This window comes from Lissotriton vulgaris, chromosome 2_1 (genome assembly GCF_964263255.1).
Source record: "Lissotriton vulgaris chromosome 2_1, aLisVul1.2, whole genome shotgun sequence".
Taxonomy (NCBI): domain Eukaryota; kingdom Metazoa; phylum Chordata; class Amphibia; order Caudata; family Salamandridae; genus Lissotriton; species Lissotriton vulgaris.
In genome coordinates this window covers 223,855,303-223,865,926 of record NC_141687.1, presented here as the reverse complement: position 1 = coordinate 223,865,926, position 10,624 = coordinate 223,855,303, and the positions used below count along the sequence as shown (strand labels likewise).

At 46.4% G+C, this 10,624-nt stretch overlaps 1 protein-coding gene across 1 annotated transcript in view; it reads right to left on the bottom strand.

Annotated features, from left to right (window-relative positions):
- Positions 1-1,271: 1,271 nt before the first annotated feature.
- The window catches only part of ANKFY1 (ankyrin repeat and FYVE domain containing 1), a 505,630-nt gene continuing 496,277 nt past the window's right edge, over positions 1,272-10,624 (bottom strand). Inside the window, exon 25 of the mRNA XM_086954801.1 lies at positions 1,272-2,314. Within this exon, the coding sequence (XP_086810927.1) occupies positions 2,182-2,314 (133 nt within the window). The 3' untranslated portion in view covers positions 1,272-2,181. The remainder of the gene's footprint in view (positions 2,315-10,624) is intronic.

The window sequence follows — 10,624 nt, the reverse complement described above, 5'->3', positions numbered from 1 at the left end:
GAACATGGGATCAACGATACAATAAAGATAATTTGCGCTAGTAATTGGTACAATGTGGGTATATTCAGCAGTGAATAAGCATTTCAAATATAAAAAATGTTGCCTACATTAACCCCTTGCATGCTGATGACGGAGCGGTTCCGTCATCAGCTACGGGTGAGCTGTGCTGATGACGGAACCGTTCCGTCATGACTCCGCCCGCGCAAGGCGGAGTCAGCATGGGCGGGGAATTCCCGCCGCACGCAAGGGGTTGCAAAAAGATGTGGCATCAGTCAACCTCCAAATCCGGCCAAAAGTTCCAGAATGCTTCAAAAAGGTATTTGGGTTTTTTGAAGTCAAATAGTGCACAAAAAACATATTTTCACAGTTGCTGGAGCAAGCATATGGGTCACTCTGCAGTCGCCCACATTGACTTCCTATGACTTCAAATTTACTATGAGTTCATGGTCCTCACAACCCCTTGAATCACTGGTAATATATATTTGTGTTTATATCCCTACTCTCAGAAACTCAAAACAAGACTACCAACAAATCGATTCTTGCAACGTAAAGCCATGACCATCCCTCCTTGGACAAAAGTGTGTGCATATTTATATGTAGGTGTGTGTATATATATATATATATATATATATATATATATATATATATAAAATCACAGAACAAGCTACCCTTTATCATAACTGAGTTGTGTTTTACTCGATTGCAGGGGCAGGAATTAAGGGCAAAGTCTATGTCTGATCTAGTACAACAATAAAATATCATTAATAAGATAAGACTTTTGCTATTTATCTTTAGTGTATTTGTTGTTACCATCTGATGCAAAATTTACTTTTTTTCAAGGAAGAATGGAAAATAATTACATTACTTGTGCCGACTCGCACATAAACTAAAGGTTACACGATTAGCAATTTAATGAATAAATCATATGTTGACATCCATGATGCACCCGGACCCTTGTACTATCCAGTGTTGGATAGTTTGTGCATAAAGAGTATTCTTATTTGAATAATATTTATGTTCACTCCTGTGGAAGAGATGTAAGTGGAAAACGGTATTCTATATAAATAAACGGTGAATCCGTCGATGGATGCAGTGCACACCTAGCTTAAAGAACCATATATTGCAGATGATTGTGTGAGTGCAGCTGCAAAGGACAAGTTGTGCAGTGTTTTGCTGGTACAATGCAGCCCAAGTACTTCCAAAAATGCACAGTGACCGGTCCAGGACCTGTACTGAAGCGGTTGATCAAGTGAACAGCATGTGACAACAACTTTCTTACATGATCGTAGGTCCAATATTTAATGTAAATATCAAATTATTAATTCTTACACATATTTCATTTAACATTTTAGTGTTTTAAATGGTTTTACAAGAGCAAATAGAAATGTACTACCAATAGCACTGATGTTCCATACAAGGAAACAAAAGCAGCAGAATATAAAGAAAATTGCATTTGGTGAAATAATCTAGACAGAAAAGCAGGTAAAAGAGTGCAAAAGGTAATGTTATTTGTATCCATCAGTGATTTTCGAAGACAACCAGTAACACTACCTGCTGGTGGTTAGCGGAGGGGCTACTACAGGGGTCTTCCATCATGCTACTGAAAGCAAGAGACTCAGCAATTATTATGCAGGTATCAAAATGTGGAACCGCGATTCTGATGCCTTAATGTCAAATGCATTAGTCCGGTTATAAAGCTTTCTGTTGTAAGGCCACATTTCTTCGACTATCCTTAAGACGTAACCCTGTTTGAAAAATGTCCTCACTCGGGGGGTAGCAGAGTCTCGAACCGGTGGACATGTTCGTGACGACGGCACGAGCAGACTCGGCCACTAACCTGGACATGACGAAGGCCTCGCTTTCTTCTTCAGTGCAGCTAAGGACAGCAAGGACAGCAGGTAACCCTGTTACTGAGGGTGCCCCAGGACCCTCGGCCGACAAAATGAAGGGCCCGGACATACATGATCAGCGCTCTGTATCAAAAGGTCCAGCCCGACTCGAGGCAGCGTTCAGCAAGAGCTAGCGCGGCTGGATACATTTACAATCGTACAAATGATTCATTTTGGAATACATCATAGAATGGTCCTTTATAAAGTGGCGGCGGAGCCTTCCTCTTCGCGCTCGCTCGCTCGCTCACTGGCAGAGCTGTTTTCTCAGAGTACAAGAGATGTTCGTGTCATACTAAGAAACTCCTCCCAGCGTCAGGACATCGAAGCAGATGTTGCAAACTCGAACTGGTTTGTTTAAATCAAACTTGATGATCGGGATCTCTCGGGTGGAGCACCTGTGGCAGAGCAGACGCCCACAGTGACGGCTGCGGAGACAAACACACCAAGAAACAAATCAAATTTCAAAGCTTTATTCGACAGCATGTCATATAAGCAATTATTCATCCTAAGACTACACTATAAATACTACAAAGTTAAATTCATCATTTTTAAAAACTCATTAAACCATGGTTCTGTCGCTTACAAGGATTAAGAACAATTTATACATTATAAATGAGTTAAAACAATTCAATTAAACATTGGTTAAAAAATTGATCGTATATTACTCAATGTGATAAAATTCATTGGCTAGCCTCTAAGGACTGCAAGGAGCGGGTGCGTATTGTCCAGGCCCACCCTAGGAATTTTGCAACGGCTATCGCCATGGAGGGTGTACAATCTGATGCGAGTATTCTTAACGCCTCTACCAAACTGCGTGTCCCCAGGTTTGTACACACAGGTTTTATCCGCTTACGACGGGGGCTTATATAAAGGGGACATACAAACAGCAGGTGGGGTACATTCTCAATCATATGTTTACAATAATGACATTTGTCATTCTGGTTTACCGACCATTTATAAGTAAAAGCTTTTACTGGAAGGGTCCCAATTCAGAATTGAAAATACAATTTTCTTTCATAGGGCCTTTCTAGAATGTCCCAGTAAGACTCACACAATGGTAGGGATTTAACCCCTTCCATGCTGGGCCGTTTCCGCCGCTGTGCGGTAAACAAAAGAACAGGGCGGGGCCGTGACGAACCCCAGCCGTCATCAGCACACGAGCGCCGCAGAGCGTGACGGCTGGGGTTCGTCACCAGCATGGAAGGGGTTAATATCAAGAAAACGACCAGTTAACTCTGTGTTGGATCCAGTACTAAGGGCAGACAACCAAACCATGTTCCAGTACATTTTTTTCAGGGTTATCTTTGACGGGAAACTTGAGGCATTTGGGTCGACCCATAGGTAATCTAGTTCCAACTTTGTTAATAAGCCCCTTATTTCTTTGAGCCACAGGATAGAATGAAATCGATCTGCCCTAGTGATGTCCTTCAGGGCAGTGACATAGTGAACTAGTTCAGGATTGTCATGATCCGTCTCCAATATAATAAGGGACGTAACCGTGCCAAATCCTCTATTTTTTTCCTGCCAAGAAACACAGGTTATCATATTGAAATATTATTGCCTGAGTACTCCGACTAAACATTGGCATGAATCGTGACATATGATGCAAATGTACAGAGGGTACTACAGCTAAATGAGCGATCTCTAAATTCGTTCTGGTGAAAATATTCCATCAAAACATATTTTTACAAAGTTGACAGTTGCTGTTCACCACATCCTTTAATTTATATGACAAGCATGTTAAGCTAGATTTCCAAGTAGAGGTTAACCAGGACAGATGTACACACAGAAAGTTAAAATCTTACAGGAATTTAAAACTTCATTTGTTGGTCAAAGCCCAATCAAAACAAGGCCATTGTGCTGAAACTTAATTTTTCATGCTATTCAAATGGAAACAATGCGAAGTACATCAAAAACACAACTGTTTACCAACTCAGAGTCTGCAAGAGGGAAATATACCTGAAAAATTACCCTCAAGGCCAAATTTCAAGCGCGAGAGAGTGTGTTTGTGTGTGCGCGCATATGTTTGTGTGTATATCAATGAAAAACAGTTAGAAACAGACTTATGTTTCTGGCTGAAACTGCATAAAAACACTGAATCTTGTCAGTTAAGGTCAGGGTTGGATTGTGATCAAAAATAGGGCCGGGCACGCCCCAATAAAGTGGCCCATATTTTCAGATTGCGCCTTTCCACAAAACACTGCTTCAGTGTTTTACGTGGAATGAAAAGAGGAGGGGGGACAGGAGGGATCTATAAAAGAGGCATGTTTTCTTAACTTCAAAGAGGGAAAAAATGCAAATGGTACAAGGACTCAGTGCACAGATTAGTTCACACTGGTAAACCACACCTGAATATGTCAGGCCACTTCTGCGCAGGCCCCCTGGCTCAGCTCAATCTGCATACATCATTGGCCGGTCCAGCGAGAGACTTAGAATGACACCTCCATCCGGTTGGCAAAAGGGAGGAAACAAAGGTCCATCTGCCTCTAGAAAGGCCGCCCAGGCCCCCACTGGGCCGGTGGCAGCATCTGAACTGTACAGAGACCAAAAAGGCTAACAGCCTGGCCAAAAAGGGGGCCCAGAGCTGCCACTCAGACATGGGCATCTAAAGAATTTTTTATGAGGGGGTGGGGATCTAACCTGGCAAATGAAGGGGCGTGGCTAATGTTAATCAATAGGGGCGGGGCTAAAATGGCAGACAATCAGGATTGGGTAATGCTCAGGCCAAGCTGAGGAAAAAAAACTGGGGGATTCTGTATTTGAAACTGGACAACAATTAGAGCACACTTGTGAACCCTAATACTACCTGGCCCCTTAAAACTCATACATTCCCTGATCGCTACAATTAGCCCCCTGGCATCCCAAAACCCATAACCGCTCTGACCCCTAGAATTGTTTCCCTGGCACCCCAAAACCCATACTCGCCCTGAACCCTAAAATTACCCCCCTGGCACCCCAAAACCCATATCCACCCTGAACCCTAAAATTACCCCTGCCCCCCAAAAACTCATACCTGCCCTGTACCCTAAAATTACCCCTGGCACCCCAAAACCCATATCCACCCTGAACCCTAACATTTCCCATGGCACCCCAAACCCATACCCGCCCTAAACCCTAAAATTACCCCTGGCACCCCAAAACTCATACCCACATTGAACCCTAAAATTATCACTGCCACCCGAACCCTAAAATTACCCCACTGGCATCCCAAAAGCTGAACGCTACGGGCAGATTTACAAGCCCCTTGCGCCACTTTTGCGTCACTTTTAACACGGGAAAAGTGACACACAAGTGGCCCAAGGGGCTTGTAAATCTGCCCCTACAAGCTTACACTACATATGCATATTTGGAGGGGACTGTCCTCCTTGACGTTTCCATGCATGTAAGTCTAAAACACCGTAACCTAGATATCCAGCCAGTAGGTAATGCTGGTGATGCTGTAGAATGCATTGAAGTTACTGGAACTTACATAAAAACTGCTGCCTGCTCTTCTGATACTATTCAGTGTAGTCGGGCTGATCAGCAGCACTGTCGTCCTAGCATCTAGCCCCTCCCGAAGGTCTCACTTTCTAGATAGGTGTGGGTCAAATGTCTCCTGGATTCTCCTTGCCTGGGCCTCCTCTGCTTCTTCATCGGTGCCCTTGGATGCAAAAAGACACAAATCCATGGCCCTGTTCACCATTTATCTGGTGAGCAGCGCCGTGGATGTGTATTCCATACAAATGAACAGACAGCAGGGTGAAAGGGATGGCAGTGAGAGGTGACACTTTTCCTTTGAAAAGTAATTCCTGCTGGCATGGAATATACATCTATACAAGTGCACATACAGCAAACCCTGGGCTATGATGCCAGCAGAAATTCGTATACAAAAGAAAAGCGGCACCTATGTATTGTATATTGGATTTGTATAGCGCCTTATTACCCAGGGGTCTCTAAGCGCTTGGCAGAGAGTGAGCACAATGCAAGAAGGGTAGAAAGTTAGACATTACCCCAAGCCTCCTGAAACAGCACCGTTTTTAGCTTTTTTCTGAAAGGTAAAAGATTTGTTTCTTTGCGCAGGCTCTCTGGCAGTTTGTTCCATGCACTGGGAATTGTATGGGAGAAAGTGCGCCCTCCAAAAGAGGATAGTTTAAAACGCGGACAAGTCAGCAGAGCAGCATCTGCTGATCGTAAATTCCTGCTTGGGGCGTATGGAACTAAACGTTTCTTGATATATTTTGGAGCTTGTCCGTGCAGGGCTTTATGCGTAATTCATAGGCCCTTGAATTTGGCCCGCTGTTTCACCGGCAGCCAATGGAGTTTATGGGGGGGGGGTAGCCTGAGTCCTTCTAGGTTTGTTGAAGATCAGTCTGGCGGCGTCGTTCATGACTATCTGAAGTCTGCTCAACAATTTTTGAGGGATATTGTCATACAAAACGTTGCCGTAATCCAGACGTGCCAGGATCAGTGCTGATACTGCTCTTCTGAGCGTGTCTACCGTCAGGATAGGGGATAGTTTGTGCAGTTGTCTCAGCCCCACACATGTACCCACTACGGCTGAGACCTGGGCAGACATAGTGAGGTTGGCATCAATGATCAGGCCCAAGCTTTTCACTGCTTCAGCTGGTATTGGGGATGGCCCTAATTCGGTAGGCCAGAGGAGATCGTTCCAGGGGCTGGATGCCGTTGTGATCGCCAACACCTCGGTCTTATCGGGATTTATTTTTAATGAGTTGGTCGTCATCTAGTTCACGGTGAATTTTAGGATATTCTGCATTCTCTGGTATGCCATTGGACAATTGTCAATTTGAATAATAATCTGCGTATCATCGGCATAGTTGTATATACTGCAGTACATCTGATTTAATGTTGAGATGAGGGGTTGCAGGTAGGCATTGAACAGTAAAGGTGATAATGCCGAGCCCTGAGGGACTCCGCATGTGATACCTGCTGCCTCCGATACCAGGTTAGCCAATTGCACTCTCTGGACCTGTGACTCAAGGAAGGATGTCAGCCAGGCATGGGCGGTGCCCTGAATACCGAGATCCCACATCCGCGACAACAATAGGTCATGCTTGACCATATCGAATGCCGCGGAGAGGTCTAACAGCACCAGGGCACACAGGTTTTTCCTATCCGCTCTAAGTCTCAGGTCGTCCAGCACGGAAAGCATGACCAATTCCGTGCTATGGTGGGACCTGAAACCTGCCTGGTTGGGCTCTAATAGAGAATTATTTTCTAGATGTTGAGAGAGGGTGGGCAGTACGTGTTGTTCCAAGATTTTAGCTAGGAACGGTAGTTGTGAAATGGGCCTGTAGTTTTTCAAGATCTTGGTATCAGCCCCAGCCTTTTTAAAAAGGGGGATCAGGCGGGCCTCCTTGAAGTTGGATGGAACCTGTCCAGTTGTAAGTGAGCTATTCAGGAGTGATAGTATGTCGTCCTCCAGCCCTAACCATGCTTGTTTAAAAACCCTTGGAGGACACGGGTCCGTCAGTGAACCTGATTTAACTCGGCCCATCACTGTTCTAACAGTTTCCTTAGTGAGTAAGGGTATTGAGGTAAGGGGCTGGGTGACTGTTGGGGTAGTTTTGGTCGGAGTATCGGGACAGTCCAGTCTGGGGGTCGTCTTAATTTCGGACAGAAGATCAGCTATCTTAGTGGTAAAAAAAGACTGACATTTTTGGCAGTCTTCTTGTGAGAAGGAGGGGGGCTGTTCCTTCTTTTTTCTCAATTCAGACAGAACCTTAAAGATTTCTTTCTGGGGATTAGGAGAGGTTGCAATTCTGTCTTCATAAAACTCAGCTTTCCTAGCCCTAATAGCTTGTTTATATTTAGTTAACTCTTTGGCATATAAGGTTTGACTGTCGGAATCATACCCCGTGCGCCAGGCTCTCTCTGTCCGACACAGGGAGCGTTTCAAGAGCCTTAGTGCCTCATTGAACCATGGTGCACTTTTCTCCTTATCTCCAATTTTGACCCTTCGTGCAGGTGCCACCACTTCAATGACGCTTTCTAGTTTTCGTGATAGTTTGAGACTGGCTGTCTCAGTGTCATCCTCTGGTTGTCTATTAAGGTGAGGTGGTAGTCTCTCTAGAGTGGAGATAAGTGTGTCAGTGTGTGAGAGACCCTGTACCGATGAAATACCTGAAGCAGGTCGCCTCTACCATCGGCGGCCCTGTGACTGACCTTATAAATCTTTCGTTTTCCAAAGGAGTGGTGCCCCCCAGCTGGAAGGGAGCGGTTGTCAAGGCCCTCTTGAAGAAGCCTAGCCTGGACCCCGCCGACCTTGCTAATTTAGGCCCATCTCTCTGCTCCCCGGCATTAGCAAGGTGGCGGAGAAACTCGTGAACAGGCGCCTATCGGGTTTTTTGGAATCCAATTCCCTCCTGGGTGATTCCCAAACGGGTTTTCGCCCTGGTCAGGGGACGGATACTGCCCTGCTCGCAGTCGTGGAGAATGCCAGGAGCATTTTGGATTCAGGGGGATCGGTGGCAGTGATCCTCCTGGACCTTAGTGCGGCATTTGACACCGTAGACCACCAGGTGTTACTCCAACGGCTGGCGGGGGTGGGGGTCTCCGGGATGGCCCTGAAATGGTTCGCGTCATTTCTGGAAGGCCGGACGTTTGAGGTTTGGGAAGGCCAGGAGAAATCAACATCTGTCCCTCTCCAGTGTGGTGTGCCACAGGGCTCATCGTTGAGCCCTACATTGTTCAACATTTATATGGCCCCACTGGAGAGTGTGGTGCTGCCACTGGGTATCAAGATCATCAGCTATGCTGATGATACCCAGCTGGTGGTAGGGCTCCCCCAGTCGGCAAACCAACCCGACCGGCTGCACACCTGTTTATCTCAGATCTCTACGTGGATGTGCAGCTCAGCACTCAAACTTAACGGTTCGAAAACCGAATTGATGATGCTGGGGAACTCCCCTCCCTCCCTCTCACCTAGCAGCTGGCCCAGCTGCCTGGGAGTGGCACCCACCCCCAAACAGGAGATTAAGAGCTTGGGGGTGTGGCTGGAGCAGGACCTTTCTTTTAGGACACACGCTAAAAAGACAGCAGGCGTGTGCTTTGGTCTGCTCCGGTCTGCCCGGAAGATCTTACCTCTTCTCCCGATGGCTTTGAGGAGGCTGCTAATCCAGGGACTCATCATCTCACGGCTGGATTTCAGCAACGCGCTGTTTCTGGGGGCCCAAGAAACAACCCTAAACAAGCTGCAGCAAGTACAAAATGCTGCTGCTAGGCTCCTGACGGATCTTCCCAGGCGTCAATCTGCCCGCCCGGCGGTTAAGGCGCTTCACTGGCTTCCTATCAGAGAGAGGGTGAATTTTAAAGCACTCTGCATGGCCCACAAAATCCTGCAGGGGAAAGGGCCACCTATCCTACGGGAGATGGTTCAACCCTATAAGGCCCCTCGTACCTTGCGCTCGGATCACCAACATCTGCTGCAAGTTGCGAGAGTAAGGAAGGCCAGGACTGGCGGCAGAAGATTTTCCATAAACGTTGCAACTTTGTGGAATTCCCTTCCGTTATTCCTACGCTCTAAAACGAGTACTTTACGTTTTCGTAAACTTTTAAAGACCCACCTGTTCCCTGCCTAATGTCTCTGTCTTTTGTTATGGTGCCTCTTTCTGGAAGAGCGCGGGGATGCCCAAGGGTAACCAGGCGCGATATAAAACTCAGTAATAATAATAACAATAATAAGTGTTGATTGTGTTCCACCTCCTCACGACCTGCCAAAAAGCGGTATGCGGTACGCTTTGCCCTGGAAATACTATTCTACCCTGCAACAGGTGGTGACCCGACCATATGCAGGGCGATATAGTAATGGGGCCTAGCATCGGGACTGACGTCCAGATCAGGTCCAGTGTATGACCTTTCTCATGAGTCGGACCAGTCACCCTCTGGATTAGGTCTAACGAAGTCAAGGCCTCATCTAGCTGTTTTGACATAGTGTCTTTAGGGGATTCCTCCCAGTGGAGGTTAAAATCTCCCATGACCATGAGACCCTCATACCTAGTTCGTCGGTCAAGAACCAGTCCCAGAAAAGGCTCCATAAAAGCTGGGGAAGTCATTGGGGGGGGGGGGGGGGGGGGGGGTAAACAAGGAGTATCACCAAGCAGTTGGTGGTGGAGCAGAGCTTGACTCCCAGAATATCCGCACCTTCCAGACTTTCTGCACAGATGATCTCGATTTGAATGATTTTTTTTATATAGAGGGGCGACTCCCCCCCCCCCCCCCCCTTTCTACCATCTTTCCTATTATGAATAGTGGCACTGAAGTTGGGGGGTAGTGCTGGCCATCCCTTTCTCCCTGCAGTGCACATCTTCCCAATCCCACTCCATGACGAGGCAGCTAGAAGTGGTGATTTGTCATTCTGAGGGGTGCGAATGTTATAAGAATGTGTGTGCCTTTCTGAGACAGCTTCCCAGCACACCACACACACACAGCCGCACCAGAGTACTTCACACAGGTCTTTAAAAGACCATTTACTTGGTAATGTGGCTTTGTTGTGTTTTCACCCCTTCTTAGAGCCCCTGCATCTCCACTCTGCACATGGCTTTGGCTGGATAAATTAGCCCCCACTCCCAAAATTTGAGGGAGACGAGTTGACGTGAGGTTTAAAAGAGGGGTGAACGAGTGATTGAAGATGCAGAGTGGTAACCGTGATGGGGCAGACATTGAATGCAGTTTCCTTTTCAAATGGGTTTATTGGACAAATCTAATTTGACAGACTCGCAGACAGCAAATGCTGC